This window comes from Culex quinquefasciatus, chromosome 3 (assembly GCF_015732765.1).
Source record: "Culex quinquefasciatus strain JHB chromosome 3, VPISU_Cqui_1.0_pri_paternal, whole genome shotgun sequence".
In the NCBI taxonomy this organism is placed as follows: domain Eukaryota; kingdom Metazoa; phylum Arthropoda; class Insecta; order Diptera; family Culicidae; genus Culex; species Culex quinquefasciatus.
Window position 1 is genome coordinate 130,084,051 of NC_051863.1, and position 16,157 is coordinate 130,100,207.

A 16,157-nucleotide genomic window follows, 5' to 3' on the forward strand; every position below is an offset into this window, starting at 1 on the left:
ATAGATAAAAGTTACATAGATCATCTAAGCTTTTGAGTGATGTTTTCTTCTGGTTAAGGCTTAGGGTCATCAAAAGATGTCTCTCATTTGTATCGACTGTGGTCATTGATCATCTATTTCTCTTTGGCTTGGCAGTCGTTGAGGCATAGTTGAATAACGGTTGTGTTGTTTCTAGATTATTCTAAAAATCTTTTTGCTTCACTTGGAGACTTTTTAGTGGATTGCAGACCATCAGATTTTATCAGGGTTATGTATTGATTATCTAGGACCAAGTTGCCTATTGAGTAGATAATTATATGGGAGCTATCAACCACAACAAGCATATGGTAATTGGAAGAACTGGAAATTTGATGCTCCACCTTTTTCAAGGGGATAACGGAAATTCTCCTAGGTAGCCTAAAGCGCTCCATTCCCGGAAAGTAACTCTTGACACTAGTAATTTGTCAAAATTTAACATTTGTTTTCCGTTTCCCGCAGGGTTTCACCAAGGAGTTCAGCTCGCTGCGCGCCCTGATCACGCACCATTCTGTGATGCCGGAGCTACTGCCGGTTCCGCTGGCCCTGCCCCGGCCACCCCAGCTGGGCGCCCGCCAGGAGGACCCCGAGACGTACGGTTCGCTCAACGAGTTCCAGAAAATCATGGCCGAATGAGAGTTCAACCTGTGAAATAGTTAAATTTAGTGCGTTTTTTTTTCTCGAATGTGTAATCGATTTGATGATGGAAGCAGAATGTACTCAACTCAGTTTAAAGTTGGACACTAGTCAAGTAGACAACCGTGTGTTAGGAGGGCGAAGATTACGAAAAATTGTGACAATACAGAACAAGTTTGGCTTTAATCGAATCAAATATATAGTTCAAACAGTGTTGGAAATCTCCTACTTTAAGCGGACCATTGTTAACGTTAGGTGTAGTGATTGTTTGAAACCAATAATTTAATTGTGTAGTCTAGAGTTGTATTCAATAAACAAAATTTACAAACTAAATCGGATTTTGTGTAGGTGGACTTCGGATACGCTTCGTTGAAATAATAAGCACTTGAAACATAAATTTAACAAATGGCTTCAACCGAAAAGCTAGATACTCTAAAAACTAAAGAGGAATCATATTCAGAATCTTTTTTTTTGTGTTTGTCTTCACTAAGGTGTGTGTTTCTTTGTATATCATATATTATACTCACAAGCAGCATTATACATTCAAAGTGCACAGGAAAAAACACGAACCCGTCGGCGTTCCGAACGCCGGAATGGCGGCTGCGTGAAATCTTCGTTTTACGTCTTTTTTTATTCGCAGTTTTTGTTTTCTTTAGTCTTTAGTCAAGTTTGTTCTCATTCAAATCCGAAAGGCTGTCTTTCTTTGAGATTTTTTGGGCGCAATTACACAACTCTCTCCGATCACTCGTCAAAATGCGACACTTTTACGTTTACCGTCAGCGCTTTCGTTTAAACTTAATCCAATGTTACATGCATATAAAAATAAGTTATTACACCCTCCACTTTCCTCCCTTGTTGCTAAACAGAGTGCTACTAATCTGCGTTGCTTGGTGGAGATATTTTCAGCGTTGTTTACTGTTTGTGTGTACTTTTAAACTTAATTCCACGTTTTCATACCATACATTTCATACCATTTTCAAATAATTGCTAGCCTACGACGACGACGACGATGACGACCACACTCACAGATGATGATTCGCCCGGAAAGAGAGGGAAACGGGAAGGAACCGGTTGGAGGGGGGAGGGGCTTACTTCTCCTTTTGGCCGTCGGCGCCGCCCTCGTCCGACTTCCAGCTGAGCAGGGCGTCCAGCAGCGTCTGCATGATCGGGTTCGGACCGAGGCGTTCGATCTGCGGAGAGGAAAACAGATTTGCAAATTAAAGTTTTATATGAAAAAAAAGGTTGTTAATCGATAAAATTATCGTCGATAATATTATCGCCTAACGAGAATGATAATGGTTATCGTTACCGTCGCGACGATATCGATAACGATAGATAACGATAATCTATAGTTATCTATATTGCTATTTCGATGAATCTATCGGCGATAATCTTATTTTTAAACTGATTTTTAAATTCGTTCTTAAATTGACTTAACTCAAATTCAATCATATCAAGTTAAAAGTTCAATGCTTTCACTAAGTATATATTTTTTTTTTTTGAAAGTGTGGTCAGTTTCATTTTATCAATACTCAACAATGTTTACAAAAACACCGTATTTTTTTATAAATTTCTCAAATTTTCATAAGATGCAATTTGGATATCAAATGAAGCGAAATATTGTATGATTTTTCACATTTTTATAGTATTGCCTTCCTCACCTAACTGAGGCAAGGCTATAAAATCGCTCGAAAATTGAACTTCTAAATATACCTTCTAGATATACCTTCACGTATACCTATCGACTCAGAATCAAGTTCTGAACAAATGTCTGTGGGGATGTGTGTAGACATGATTTTTTTTTTCCTCACGATTTTCTCAGAACTGGCTGAACCGATTTTGGCCGGGTCAGCCTTATTCGATTCGTTTTGAGGTCCCATAAGACCCTATTAAAATTTATTCTGTTTAGTAAAGTATTTAAAAAGTTATGCTAAGAAAAAGATTTTTGTATCTACAAAAAAGGGTGATTTTTTTGCATAACCTCAAAAGGTCGGGTCTTTTTGTTTACGTGCAAGAGTCGCGCCAGATGCGAAAAGCCCGGTCTGCTTATTTTTATCATTTCTTTTTAAATGTGAGGAAGACACCAACCACCTAATGGTGGATTAAGAAACGTTTTTGTTGTTGAAAATACCGTATTCTTTCGGAAATTCTCAAATTTTAAAAATTTGCAAAATGAGTTTCAAACGAAGTGGAATATTGTATGCTTTTTCACCCTATCATTTTTTTACAAAATACTAAAATTTTCATAGAATACCGCATTTTTTCGAAAATACTAAAATTTTCAAAATTTGCAATATATTGATACCCATTTAGAAAATAAGATATTTTCGAACAATACGGTATTTTGTGAATATTTGAGTATTTCAACAAAAAAAAACTCTGATAAAGTGAAAATGCGAACCAAATTTCGATTCGTCTGATACGCATCAAACTGATACTATCAAACTTGTGTCACTTGTGTCTGTGCTTGTATTTCATTGCTGATTTGTTCGAAAATTTTAAAGGGATCATCCATAAACCACGTGAACACTTTTTTGGGCATCTGTTACCCCCCCTCGTGGACAATTTTATTTTGTATGGATCGTGGAAAATTTATGTTACAGTCATCCCTCATATTCTGAACAGTTTACAGATCTGCCAATGTTCAACAAATCATAGAAAAACGATAACTGAACATAATGATTTGCTTTTACCTTCATGTGAAAGCTTTTCTTGCGATCTTTCGATTGATGTGTAGACCGGCTGTACATTTGTATGTTTTATATCAAGTTTTTTTTAAGAAAAACATTGACCCTTGAAATCCACAAATTCGGAACACTTTTTTCTTACGATGTAAACAAACTTTTTTTTTTCGCCAGGAGCACATATTTTTTACAAAAAAAAAGTATTTCACACTCTGAAACTAATAAAACTCAAGCTTAGTGATGTTTTAAACATAGTCTGATAACTTTTTTGTGAAAATATCAATTGAATTCAGGTGTTTCACAATTGTGGGAGGCACAATAACATCCCACAATTATGGAACAGGCAATTTGGAGGCTGTGTTTTGCTGCAATGGATAAAATCTGGAGTTTTTTTTGAAAAGGTCCAATAAACCAAATTTTCAGATTTTGCTTTTTGGGTGTTTTTCAATACCCCTGACTCAAGGCGGTTTCAAAAACACCCAAAAAGCAAAAACTGGAAACCGAATTAGTGGGTGTTCCGAATATGTGGGATGACTGTACTTTATTAGAAATCATTATTAAACTAACTTTACTGAAGTAACTTTTGCTCATTTTTGATGGAGAGGTAGCTTATTAGGAGTACTTTCAGAATATGGAATAACCCAGAAAGTGTCAAAATGTACATGGGGCCTTTTGAAATGTTGCCGTCGATTTTTGTTGTTTTGAAGAAAAAAATAATACAGGTTTTTGAAACAAGTTTCAATCCCGTGGTATGGTCCTAACCTGCTCCCAAGAAAAGATACAGCGTGTTCAAAACTGGTTTAGGGGAAATTCTCATTGTGAACATTAATATCACAAATTTAGGCTTAATTTTAGGACCCAATTATTAACCTCTTTCTTCTGTGAACTCTGCGAACAAATTCGCGTTCAAAAAGTGAGTATATTTGAACAACCCCTAAACAACTTTAAATATTAAGAAATCTGAAATTTTTTCAATATCCAACAAATTCATATATATTTTGATTTGCTGTTCTAGTTCAGCCATGGATTACTTTGATTGTGTTATGACTGGTTTATTCTACCCAGTGAGAATTTTGGCGAGCCAACATTCTCGCTGCGTATGTTTTTTTTTAATCTGAATGTTTTATAAAATTCTATGAAATTCCACAGTTAAGAAACCCCTCGATCTCATCTGACAAAAAATATTGTCCAATTTTGATGGCAACTCTCCACCGCTAAATGCAGCACCGTACGATTCTCTCTTTTTGGAATTCAGTCTCCTCGAATAATTTTCACAAGCGGTGATTTGACGTTTTAAAAAACAATTTTGGAGCACCATTTGCAAGGGGCGGTACGACATTGCTCTTACGACCTTTCATTACACGCGTTTGAATGGGACGAAAGGTCGTAAGAGCAATGTCGTACCGCTTCTTTCAAACGTTGCTCTAGCGTCGATGAGTAACGGTTCAATGAGTATTAACTTAGCTAGTAAATCAAAGCAAATCAATTCTAAACAGGTAGGAGGAAGTGAGATCTGAATGCTATGTTAAAACGTCAATGCCTTCCACGTGACATTCCAAAGTTCTATTTGTTTTACAATATTGTTTTGATCAACGGAAGTCAATTATAATTATTTGCTTATATTGGCAATTTGCGGCGAGAAATATTAAGCTAACCTAGGACAGAAAGAGGAGAGACAGAATTGAAGATCGCGACAACAGTTTTTTTTTTCGTCCCATAGATGACGAAACACGAAAAGAAATTATTGTGTGTCAACTATGTGGGACATTCTCCGACACCTTCTGTGTCGGTTAATGGAAGACCCCTAAAAAGCTAGTTCAACCAAATATTACACTTAGAATGAATGGCCCTTAGCTTCTTCACCTCCTTTCCCCTTATAACTGCCAGCGCCCTGTCTGGATCTATCCACCATGTGACAAAAGGTTTGAAAAAAAAAACTGTTGTCGCGATCTTCAATTCTGTCTCTCCTCTTTCTGTCCTAGGTTAGCTTAATATTTCTAGCCGCAAATTGCCAATATAAGCAAATAATTATAAGTTCTATTTGTTTGCTCTCGAAGATGTTTGGCAAATACCTTTCCCCTGATTTCCTGTCCGTTTCGCAACACCACAGTCTGTCTTCGGGAGATTCTCGGTGACGGTAACTGCTTTTTTGGAAGTACACTTCACCAGTTGGACGGAATTCATCTAGGTGGTCAAGCTTTGCAGTTCCGGGATTGAGCATTTGTGGTTCGGCAAGAAGCTGGGGCTTTTGTACGCTCAAATCAACATGATTTTTTTTTTTGCTTTCGCCATATTTCGAGGTCACTTCTACGGTTGGACAAACGAGTATCATTGGTATCATGCGAACTATAATCGCAAGAAAAAAATGCCAGAACAGCTGTAGTTACTACCAAGATTCAAGCTGATAGTAGAAGTGTCGAAAGACAGCTAACTATTGCAGTGAGTTTAGTAGAGCCAAAACTATCTGTCAACTTCAAATACCACATCTTGAGGTATCATGTATACCATAATTATGTTTAGAATTTAACTAAATCAGGACGCCCAAAGAAGCAACTACCGAATTCGATCCAGAGCCCTGGACGTTTCACGAGTTTAATTTCCATCTGTTTTAGAATGATTAAATTCAGCTAATTGGCTTTTAGGACCTTTAAGTTTACGTCGGTACTAGGGAAGCGCTCACGAAGTATTCGATAACCTTGTTGCTGTCGAACCATGACACAATATTTAGTTTTACTTGACATAAACAAAATTAAAATGTGTTTGGTATGGTTTATGTCTTGGCAACGTAAAGTCAAGGGGTAGGTGAGTGTCCCAGCTAAAAAAGTATGACGATAAGCTTTTAAAAGCATGCAAAATCATCATGCTATTTTCTAATTGTACTGATATGAGCAATGACTAACTCAACATCGTCGATGAATCAACCTGCTTCGTGATGAAATAATGAACTAAAATTCACCCCACCGATGACTCACCTCCGCCCGCGCCTCGTTGTCCAGCGTGTCGAGCACCTCCTCCGTGTACCGAAAGCTGCCCAGCTTCTCCAGCAGCGACACGCAGTACCGCTTCACCTCGACGTCCTGCGTCCGCTGGCGCAGAATGTGCAACACCTGGCGGTCCTTCTGGTTCAGCACGGCGTGTATCACCGGGAAGCTAAACTTGCCCTCGGTCAGATCTTCGCAGTAGCTCTTGTTGTCCGAGTAGTCCTTCGACGTCAGGTTGCAGTAATCGTCCCGGATCTGGAACGACAGCCCCAGAATCGCCGTCAGCTTCGTAAAGTCCGCCTTGTTTTCGCTAAACAGCTGCATCAACCGAATCGCCAACATGAACAGGCCGCCCGTCTTCCGGATCACCATCTGCTTGTACTCGGACTCGGTCGGGCAGATAAAATTGTCCCGCCAGTAAATCTCCATGCCCTGGCCGCGGTGCAGCTCGAGCAACTGCTCCGTCACCACCTGCTGGGCGTCCGGATGCCCAAGCAGGTTCACCTTGGCCAGTGCCATCACCAGTACGTAATTCCCAGCGTTGATCGTACTCGCGATGCCGTAGATTTTGTGCGCCACCGGAATGCCCCGCCGCAGAATCGAATTGTCCTCGATGTCGTCAATCAGCAGGCTCGAGTTGTGCATCATCTGGACAATCTCCCCAATCATCGCCAGCTTCTCCTCCGGAATGTTGAGCCAGTGGTTGAACGCAAGGGCCATCTTTGCCCGGAACTGCTTGCCCGGGATCTGCTGAATGTACGTGAACGGTTCCAACAGAATCTACAAAAAAAACTCAATCTTCAACAAATCCACTCCAAAACTCCAACCGCACTCACAGCGTCCTGCTCCTTCTGAAGTGACTGGTCCCGGCACTTTTCCAGGATATCGTTGAATTCCTCCGTGTCGAAGTTGACCATTTTGAGACCGTGCCACCTGCGGGAGACGGAGACTGCGAACCGTGTTTTTGCGAACTAAACTGATGAGCTGTTTTTGTTGTTTTGATGACAAATTTTTGCGTGATTGTGCGGCGAACCGTGCACGAACAATGGTGAACCATGGTGACGTTTGGCAGATCTGTACGAGGGGGTGAAGAAAAGTCGGCAGTCTTTGCTGCTGAATGAAACTTTGGTATAAATATAAGAAATTTCAATACAAAAAAACGAAACTATTGGCACTACGCCCCCCGGGGCATGGCCTTCCTCTAACGTGGGATTTCTGCTCCAGCGCCTCTGACGAGACAGGAGAAACCGGGACCGACGTTTTACTTCACCATCCGATAGAAGCTCAGTGGATAAGGCGGGAATCGAACCCGCGTCTCATAGCATCATCGGGATCGGCAGCCGAAGCCGCTACCCCTGCGCCACGAGACCCAATTTCAATACAAACGAAGTATCTAATTTATTTATTAAATACTAACCTGCTTTTAGTAATGAAGTTGTTAATCTATTCCAAAAAACATTTTTTTTATTAATTCACTTTCAATTACAACTATGTAAAACAATTGCAGACATGTTGTGCATCTGCAAACGAACGTCGGCGATGTTTTTTTTATTTACACGCTAAACTAAGCATAACTAATTTTAATCACGTTCACCCTTTATGCTTCATTCAAACAAAAATTCTCCGATCGGGCCCAAAACTTGTCTGGGGATCCTGTCCCAGTGAAGTCGCTTGTAGGCCGTTGAACTCACAATCCAAAGGTCGTCAGTTCGAATCTCGGGTGGATGGAAGCTTAGGTGTAAAAAGAGGTATGCAATTGCGTCAACAATCAAGTCTTCGGACTGCTGTAGAGCGAGTAATTAAATTTTTGATATGATTTGATTTGTCATTGGGTCCTATAGGCATTCTGCAAAAATCTATATGCAAAACTAATAGCATTCATCATGATATTTATTTCAATGTTTCAAAATTTCGTTAACAATGATAAACCTAATTTATAAGAGTACAATGTTGCAAATAATGATTGAGCTCGTGCTGTCGCGAAATATGTTGGCTGACATATTGGGCGGTCAGTAAAAAAAACAGCTGGAAGTCGCCTTTTGTAATTTGTAATTTGTTGGTTTATTGGATACGACAACTTGTTAGTTTACACTGTTAATCACCGCCGTTCTACGCATAATTGTCCCATGTTCAAAAAAGTGCAACTGAGAAAAACGCGATTGAAATTTTTCGACCGATTTCTGTGTTTCTACGCATAATTGTCCCGTGGGTTCATATTCGCCCTATGTGTCCCTAATCGCCCCAGTTAGCAGTTTATGACCCTTAATTGTGATTATGTTGCTATACAACAGATAAACAAGACATAATGGTTAGTAAAACTAATGATTCCGTGTAAGAAAATACTTGGTGGGACAATTATGCGTAGAAGTTTAACGATGGGACAAACAGACTTGGTGTTGTTTTCAATGAGTTTCCGAACAAAGTACCAGATTTTGTGTGTTTTTCTTAAAGTACACATCAAACTAAACTTAAAAATGTCATAAAGTTAATAACTGACATGGGACAATTATGCGTAGAACGGCAGATCAGGTCAAGGAAGATACTTTAGGAAATTGGGAAAAGTGACAAAGGATCCAAATAAAGGGTAACAAGTACAAGTAAGCTAAAGGAAACTAATCGTCAAACGATCTCTTAAAAACATTTTTAAATGCCGACAGCGTCGGCAGGGTTTTCAGCTCTTGGTTCCAGCCAGGGTTACCAGGTCTGAAGAGTAAAAAATCTGGCAAAAAATCTGGGAAAAATCTGGCAAGCCACTTTTCTCAAAGTAATAAGTAATTTTTTGCACAAAAACTGTGTATTTTCATCTTTTATCCAGCTTTTTAAGCGAAAATGGCGTTCGAATGGTGAACGCCCGAAATGTCAAAATCACGCAGTGGTACCAACATTACGGAAAAAGTGTGCAATGACATGACAGCCACATTTTTTTCTAATGTTGGTGCTACTGCGCGATTTTGACATTTTGGACGTTCAACATTTGAACGCCATCTTCGCTTAAAACCCTGGATACATTATAGCTTCACAAAATAAACAAAATACGTCAATAAAACAATGTGAGGAAGAAATAGAAAATTATTTTTTTTCTAATTGACGCTCAAAAAATCTGGCAATGCCAGATTTATCTGGCAACCTGGCACCCCTGGTTCCAGCGACAAGAACACTACAGTTCACGTCAAGTAAGACAGGGATAGACTGCTTGTTTACAAACGCAGATACGCCCTATTGAACTGTTACTGCGGGCTTCTTCCACTCGTCGTTGTGTGCCGCGGGATGATGAATGATCGGGTCCGCTCAAGCTGTCCTCTCACCAGATGATGTTGGAGTTACTCCGGCAGGTTGCCGTCGTACCCCTTCTTCATGAAGCAGCTCGTCCGCAGTTGATAGTTGTTCGGCAGATCGTGTCCGAGTATGGTGCCTCGTACGGCCGCAGTTGTTTCGCGACGTCGCAGATTGTACACAAACCGCACAGCTGATTTGTGTTGAGATAACAACCACTGCCCCCTCTTTTTGCTGCGCTACTGCGCCAGACCTGAGTGACGTGCTCCTCTAGCTGTCACTGTCTGTTTATAATAATAAAAGTCTTTTTCAACCGCTTTGACTGTACGCACGCGTTTTGTCGTTCCTCCTGTAAGCCATCCGAAACCTCTTGAGGTTATGGGCCCAGGTCGTTTCAAGTCCGGGTAGTTTTTCGCAAGTTAAGTTTTCGCGATGTCGGAGGGAGCAGTTGTCCGTGAAGACCGGTACCATGTCGCGTTGTTCGACGGTACAAATTACGCGTCCTGGAAGCTGAGAGTTCGGGTACTCCTGGAGGAGTATGAACTCTGGGACTGCGTGGAGCGTGACGTGGGCGAGATTCCGGAGATCGTCGTGAAGCCGGAAGATGCCCCGGCGGCCCAGACGACGAAGCAGAATCGACGGGAGCTGGAGCTCAAGCGGCGGCGGAAGTGCAGGCGACTCCTGATCGAGCGGATCCACGACTCGCATCTGGAATATGTGCACGACAAGATCTCGCCGAAGCAAATCTGGTGCACGCTGCACAGATAAACAGCTGTTTATGGACCTGCGCCGACTGTCGGAGCCGATCGAGATCGCCGTGGCCAAGAATGGCCAGTCTGTTGTTGCGGAGCACTGCGGTACTGTGAAGATGACGGCGTTTGTGAATGGTCGATCGATTGAGTGCACCGTGAAGAACGTTTTGTTTACGCCGCACCTGCGGCACAATCTGTTGTCTGTTGTGCGGATCGAAAAGGCCGGAATGCGAGTTGTTTTTGACAGCGGAAAAGCTCAGGTTTACCGTGGAAACGAGCTGATCGTGTGTGGTACTCGTCGGAACAGTCTGTACGAAATGGATTTTCGTACTGTCGATCGTGAAAAGTTGTTGTGTGATCGTGCACAAACAGAGCATAATTTGATTGCTCTCGCTGAATGTTACATGGTGTCAACCCCGAAGCAGATCGTTGGCAGAAAGTGCAAGAAAACGATCGTTTGCGACACGTGCAGTGCAGGTAAACAAACACCGTGTGGAACTTGGGTTGTACCCAGTCGGAAAGATGTCGGGTACGAAGCCGGTGAACGGGTTGAAATCGGGCTGGAAAGAAAGCAGCAGAATTTGGTGCGTCCGATTGCTGCCGATGCTGATGAACCTGGTGGTGATCCCGCTGAAGAAGAATTTGGCCGTTGGGACGAAGAACCCGAAACTGAGCCGAATGATCGAGAAGAAGAAGAATCCGGAACAGCTGGTGCGGATGCAGAACCGGGCCGTGGACGCGGATTCGCCTTGTTTGCTACGAGTTACATCGACAACATCACGCAAACGATTGCTGAGAGGACGAAACCGGATGAGGTGATTGATTCGTTGGGATGCAATAAAAATTGTTCTTTGACGATGCTCCCAATTGCTCGCACACCGGTCACCTGCAAGTGGAGTCGTTGGAAGCAAGGTGACAGAGTTGTGGCCGACAAGTACGAGGCGAACCAGAACGTTCCGGCTGGTGTTTTCGTTGGATCATCAAGAAGAAGAAGAACGTGCAGCCAGATGGACTTCAGCAGGGGAACGCCCCTAGGTGTTGGCTGCGTCGATTGCTGTGTGAGAGTGTAGACGGGATGCTTCGGATTGTTCGTAGAGTTGGGACTACTGTTTTGTAGTTGAGATGGTGCTGTGGTTGAGCAGGGGTGTTGAGATAACAACCACTGCCCCCTCTTTTTGCTGCGCTACTGCGCCAGACCTGAGTGACGTGCTCCTCTAGCTGTCACTGTCTGTTTATAATAATAAAAGTCTTTTTCAACCGCTTTGACTGTACGCACGCGTTTTGTCGTTCCTCCTGTAAGCCATCCGAAACCTCTTGAATTTGAAGCACCGGTTGAGTTGCTCTTTGTGTGCCGCAGGAAGCCCGTGATAAAAACCTACGTCACAGTAGGTGAACATAGGCATAGGCATGATCACAGCTTGGACCAGCTTTCGCCGCGTCGGTTGGGAGAGGACTGCTGCAAAGCAGTGAAATGTCCTTAGGGTGTTGTATACCTTCTGTGTCACACTGTTGACCTGATGCTTCCATGTCATGTTATTGTCCAGCAGGAGACCAAGATTGACAACCCTGTCGGATAGTGGAGCAACTTCTCCACTAAAGACGATATCCGTGTGGGATCGATTCGAGCCTGCTTTGGTGAAAACGATGACCTGCGTTTTTTTGGGGATCGGGTGAAGTCGATTTTGGTTGGCCCAGTTGGTGATCGCAGCCAAGTCGTTGTTGATGCTGGCAATCAGTTCTTCGATCTGTTCAATCGGCCCGGACACGTAGATTAGACGATCGTCGACTTTTGATAGAAAAAGATTGCAGATCAGATACAAACAAACATCCAGCTGCCATGTAAACATATTTTTAATGTGTTTGTAAATTCGCGAAATCTACCCCGCATAATCAAATACCAAAGGTGAAACTGTCGAAATCATAAGAAAATTATTTCTGGTATGGTTACCATTTGTGATATTGTTGATATAATGTCACGACCATATAACAAAATTAAAATGGTACTATTTCCCGAATTGTTACACTTATCTTGACATATTCGAATGGTTGATTTTGACAAAGAACTTTGTCCTAAGGGCACTGTCTACGGGTGTCAATCCAAAATTTCGCGAAGCGAAAGTGTAACGATTTGTGTAATCGTTTAAACGCTTATATTTTCCACCCAATTCAAGTAATCTGCATGTTTTATCCACCAAACGAAAGGGGAAGTCTTAAATTGCAAGTAGACTACCTCACAAAGTTGATAAAACTTTGTTAAAGTACTCAAAAGTTAAGATGAAAAATAAAAATTCAGACCGGGAAAATCCCGGTCGCTGATTGGTTGAGCGCAACCTTTCCCGAACACATTAATCAGATTCAAGTATCTAGCACTTAGCAAATTTTGCTCTCTGCCACTGCTTCGAAAGCGTCGAGCCGTCACAGCCAAGCGAGGTTATAAAGAGCGCCGTGCCGCCGGTTGAAGCTCAAACGAGTCCGAAGCTTTGCACGAGGAGGATCGAGAAGCAGCAGCAGCACAGCAGAGCCGCCGAGAGGAAGGAGAGAATTGAAAAATTGGAAAGAGAGGCAGAGCAGGCGCGGGAGGGAAAATTGCCGGCAACTTGGAGTGTCATCATCGCATGGTTTTATCATCGTCATAGGACGTTAAAATGGCCCTTTTCAGGGCCAATTCACACGAAAGAGTATTCTTTAAAAATCTGGTTGGGTACTGTAGTGAGTGTTTCTGTGTGCGGAAGGGAAATCGAGTGGCAAGTTTGGGGCTTGAAAGAGCACCAAATTATCAACGCATACACACAAACGCGGGCTGGGGAGCTTCATTTGTGTGCGCCTGGTTTCTGCCGTGCAACTACCCTTCACGAGTTTGCTCATCCGATCGATCTTGGGGAAAATCGATTTTCGATATTAGTGTGGTTCCGCGAACACAATTTTAGTGTGGTTTACTACACACACACACACACACACACACACACACACACACACACACACACACACACACACACACACACACACACACAAACACACACACACACACACACACACACACGAGCAAATCCACAGTCGATGTCGCTTTTTTGCTACAAATACACTTGCAACGCACTGTTTGGTGCTCTAGGTGGTGTGTAGTATGTGTAAAGAGAATGAATAAAAAGATCGGAACCCAATTTTTGCGGAGCGAAATCGTTACGTGGCGATTTCCTCTTCGCAGACTTCCTCCTTTTCCTTCACGCTGATTGGTTGAACAAACCTTTCCCGATCATCCTCTCCGAGAGACGTGAGATTGATGTATCTAAAATCATCTACACTCAAGCTCATAATTTTCTGACAGCCGAGGAGTCAACATCGAGTGGCAGTTGCAGAATCAGAAGGGACAGCAGAAATTTTCCCCGGTCAACGACGTGGAGAGGTCGCCGAAATGGCTCGGGCCGTCGCAGGAACGGGACGGATTGTCGCTGCAGGCCATCAAGGAAGAACGTTAGGGACCGATGTGGTCAAGCTGCTGATCCCGGAAGGCTCCGGTTAACGGCATCAAGAAGGGGTCTCCGTGTTGATCGAGAACCAGTTCCCTTTGGGTCAAGTTGGTTGTGGTTGCGATAAAGTTTATGGTTTTGATACTGGACATGAAATTTAACATTTCGGCAGTCGTGACCGCAATCCGGAGTGGCCGGAGGCCCCGCGGATGTTCCGAAGGGGGACATTTCCCGAACCAAAAGAGTTGGGGCAATATGGGTATCAAACTTTATGGTTTTTGATACTGGACATGAAATTTGAAATTTCGGAAGTATTGGCCACAATCCGGAGTGGCCGGAGGCCCCGCGGATGTTCCGATGAGGGGACATTTGCCGAACCATAAGAGTTAGGGCAATATGGGTATCAAACTTTATGGTTTTTGATACTGGACATAAAATTTGACATTTCAGCAGTAGTGACCACAATCCGGAGGCCCCGCGGATGTTCCGAAGGGGGACATTTCCCGAACCAAAAGAGTTGGGGCAATATGGGTATCAAACTTTATGGTTTTTGATACTGGACATGAAAGTTGAAATTTCGGAAGTATTGGCTACAATCCGGAGTGGCCGGAGGCCCCGCGGATGTTCCGATGAGGGGACATTTGCCGACCCATAAGCGTTAGGGCAATATGGGTATCAAACTTTATGGTTTTTGATACTGCACATGCATCTGACCATTATCTGAAGTTACGCAGTTAAAATAAATCGCTTATTTTACGCAGGAAGTTATAAATCGATTACTGCGATTGCCTTTTTATTGTGCCGCGGCGAAATTCTGTTTCTGGAAATATAGAATAACTATTTCAATTCAATTAGAGCCCTTGAAAGGGCAGTTTTAATGTTTGCTGTTGAAATTTACTTTGTTGCCGCCAATTGCTTGCAACAGCCTTGCAAAACATTTCCGCATCTTGATAACTTTCGAGTGGTGAGGGAAAGTCGATTGATTTCACCTTGATTTCTATTGCAGCTCCATTTGCAATTTCCGTCCCCTTAGTTCGATAGGACGTTGATATTATGTCTTAAAACTATTCACAAAAGAGTTGTCTTATGTAAGTATAAGGGAATCATGGGGAAATTTGGACCGGACATTCTTATCGAAAATTTCAACAATCATCTTGCAAAGTTCTTTGTCATACTGGTCATGTGTAACATAACCACCTGCACCTTTTTTTTCCTACAATTTAATGAACAGTATCTATTCGTCATACGATTAGGATGGTTCGAAACAGCTATTGTTAGAACATAATAGTACTGTAGCCGGTATGATAAAAGTTATGATACTCGGTATGATTTAGTCAAAGAAACTTAAGCGGAAAATTTCCTAAATTTCCTAAGTCCTAATAATGGAGCATCGGATTCGAGTGGTAGAAATGGCAGTTCTCCCATAAAGAATACATTGTAGAAAAAAAGCAAAAACTGCTCGAATGGAAGTGCTCCATTGAAACAATTGCACAACAATTAATGGTACGATATAATTATTCCTCATATGTTTGGTATTATTTCAAACAGTTTTTGTATGAATGAGCCAAAAATGAATTTTAACGAAAATTTTCTTAAGTCCCGATGATTCAAACAATTGTTCAACAATTCATGGAGAAATATAACTTTTCGCCATATGGTAAGGATTTTTCGGAACAGCTATTGTTAAAACATAAGGGTACCATAGCCGACGTAGTATTTCCAACTTGAAGCTCAGCGAAAACTCTTAAGTCCCAATAATCCAAACAATTGTACAACAATTCATGGAACGATATAACTGTTCGCCAAACGCTTAGGATTATTTGAAACAGGTATTGTATGATTGAGCCAATTGAACTACAGCAAAAAAATCCTAAGTCCGAATAATTCAAATAATACTTTAACAATTCATGGAACGATATACCTGAATTTAGCGAAAATTTTCCTAAGTCCCAAATAATTCAAACGATTGTTCAACAATTCTGGAACGATATACCTGAATTCAGCGAAAATTTTCCTAAGTCCCAACAATTCAAACCATTGTTCAACAATTCATGGAACGATATACCTGAATCAGCGAAAATTTTCCTAAGTCCCAACAATTCAAACCATTGTTCAACAATTCATGGAACGATATACCTGTTTGCCATATAGTTTGTATGTAAAGCTAATTTATTTTCGTGATAATTTTTATAAGTCCGAATAATTTAATCAATTGATTGACCATTATCAGAACGATAACTGTTCGCCATGTGATTGGTCTATAATTTATTTGTATGGTTCTACCATACATGTTACGATATATTTATGATAAATTTTGAGGTCACATTTCATAATAAAATGCATTTTAAACCG

General features: G+C 41.7%; 1 protein-coding gene across 1 annotated transcript; it reads right to left on the minus strand.

The window, feature by feature from the left end:
• Positions 1-1,044: 1,044 nt before the first annotated feature.
• LOC119769641 (geranylgeranyl pyrophosphate synthase) lies at positions 1,045-7,412 on the minus strand. Its single transcript, XM_038262878.1, has 3 exons — positions 7,153-7,412; positions 6,308-7,096; positions 1,045-1,841 (listed from the first exon to the last, which is right to left on the minus strand). Exons 1-3 carry the CDS (start codon positions 7,231-7,233, stop codon positions 1,740-1,742), a joined length of 972 nt encoding a protein of 323 aa, XP_038118806.1. The 5' UTR covers positions 7,234-7,412; the 3' UTR covers positions 1,045-1,739.
• Positions 7,413-16,157: the final 8,745 nt, after the last annotated feature.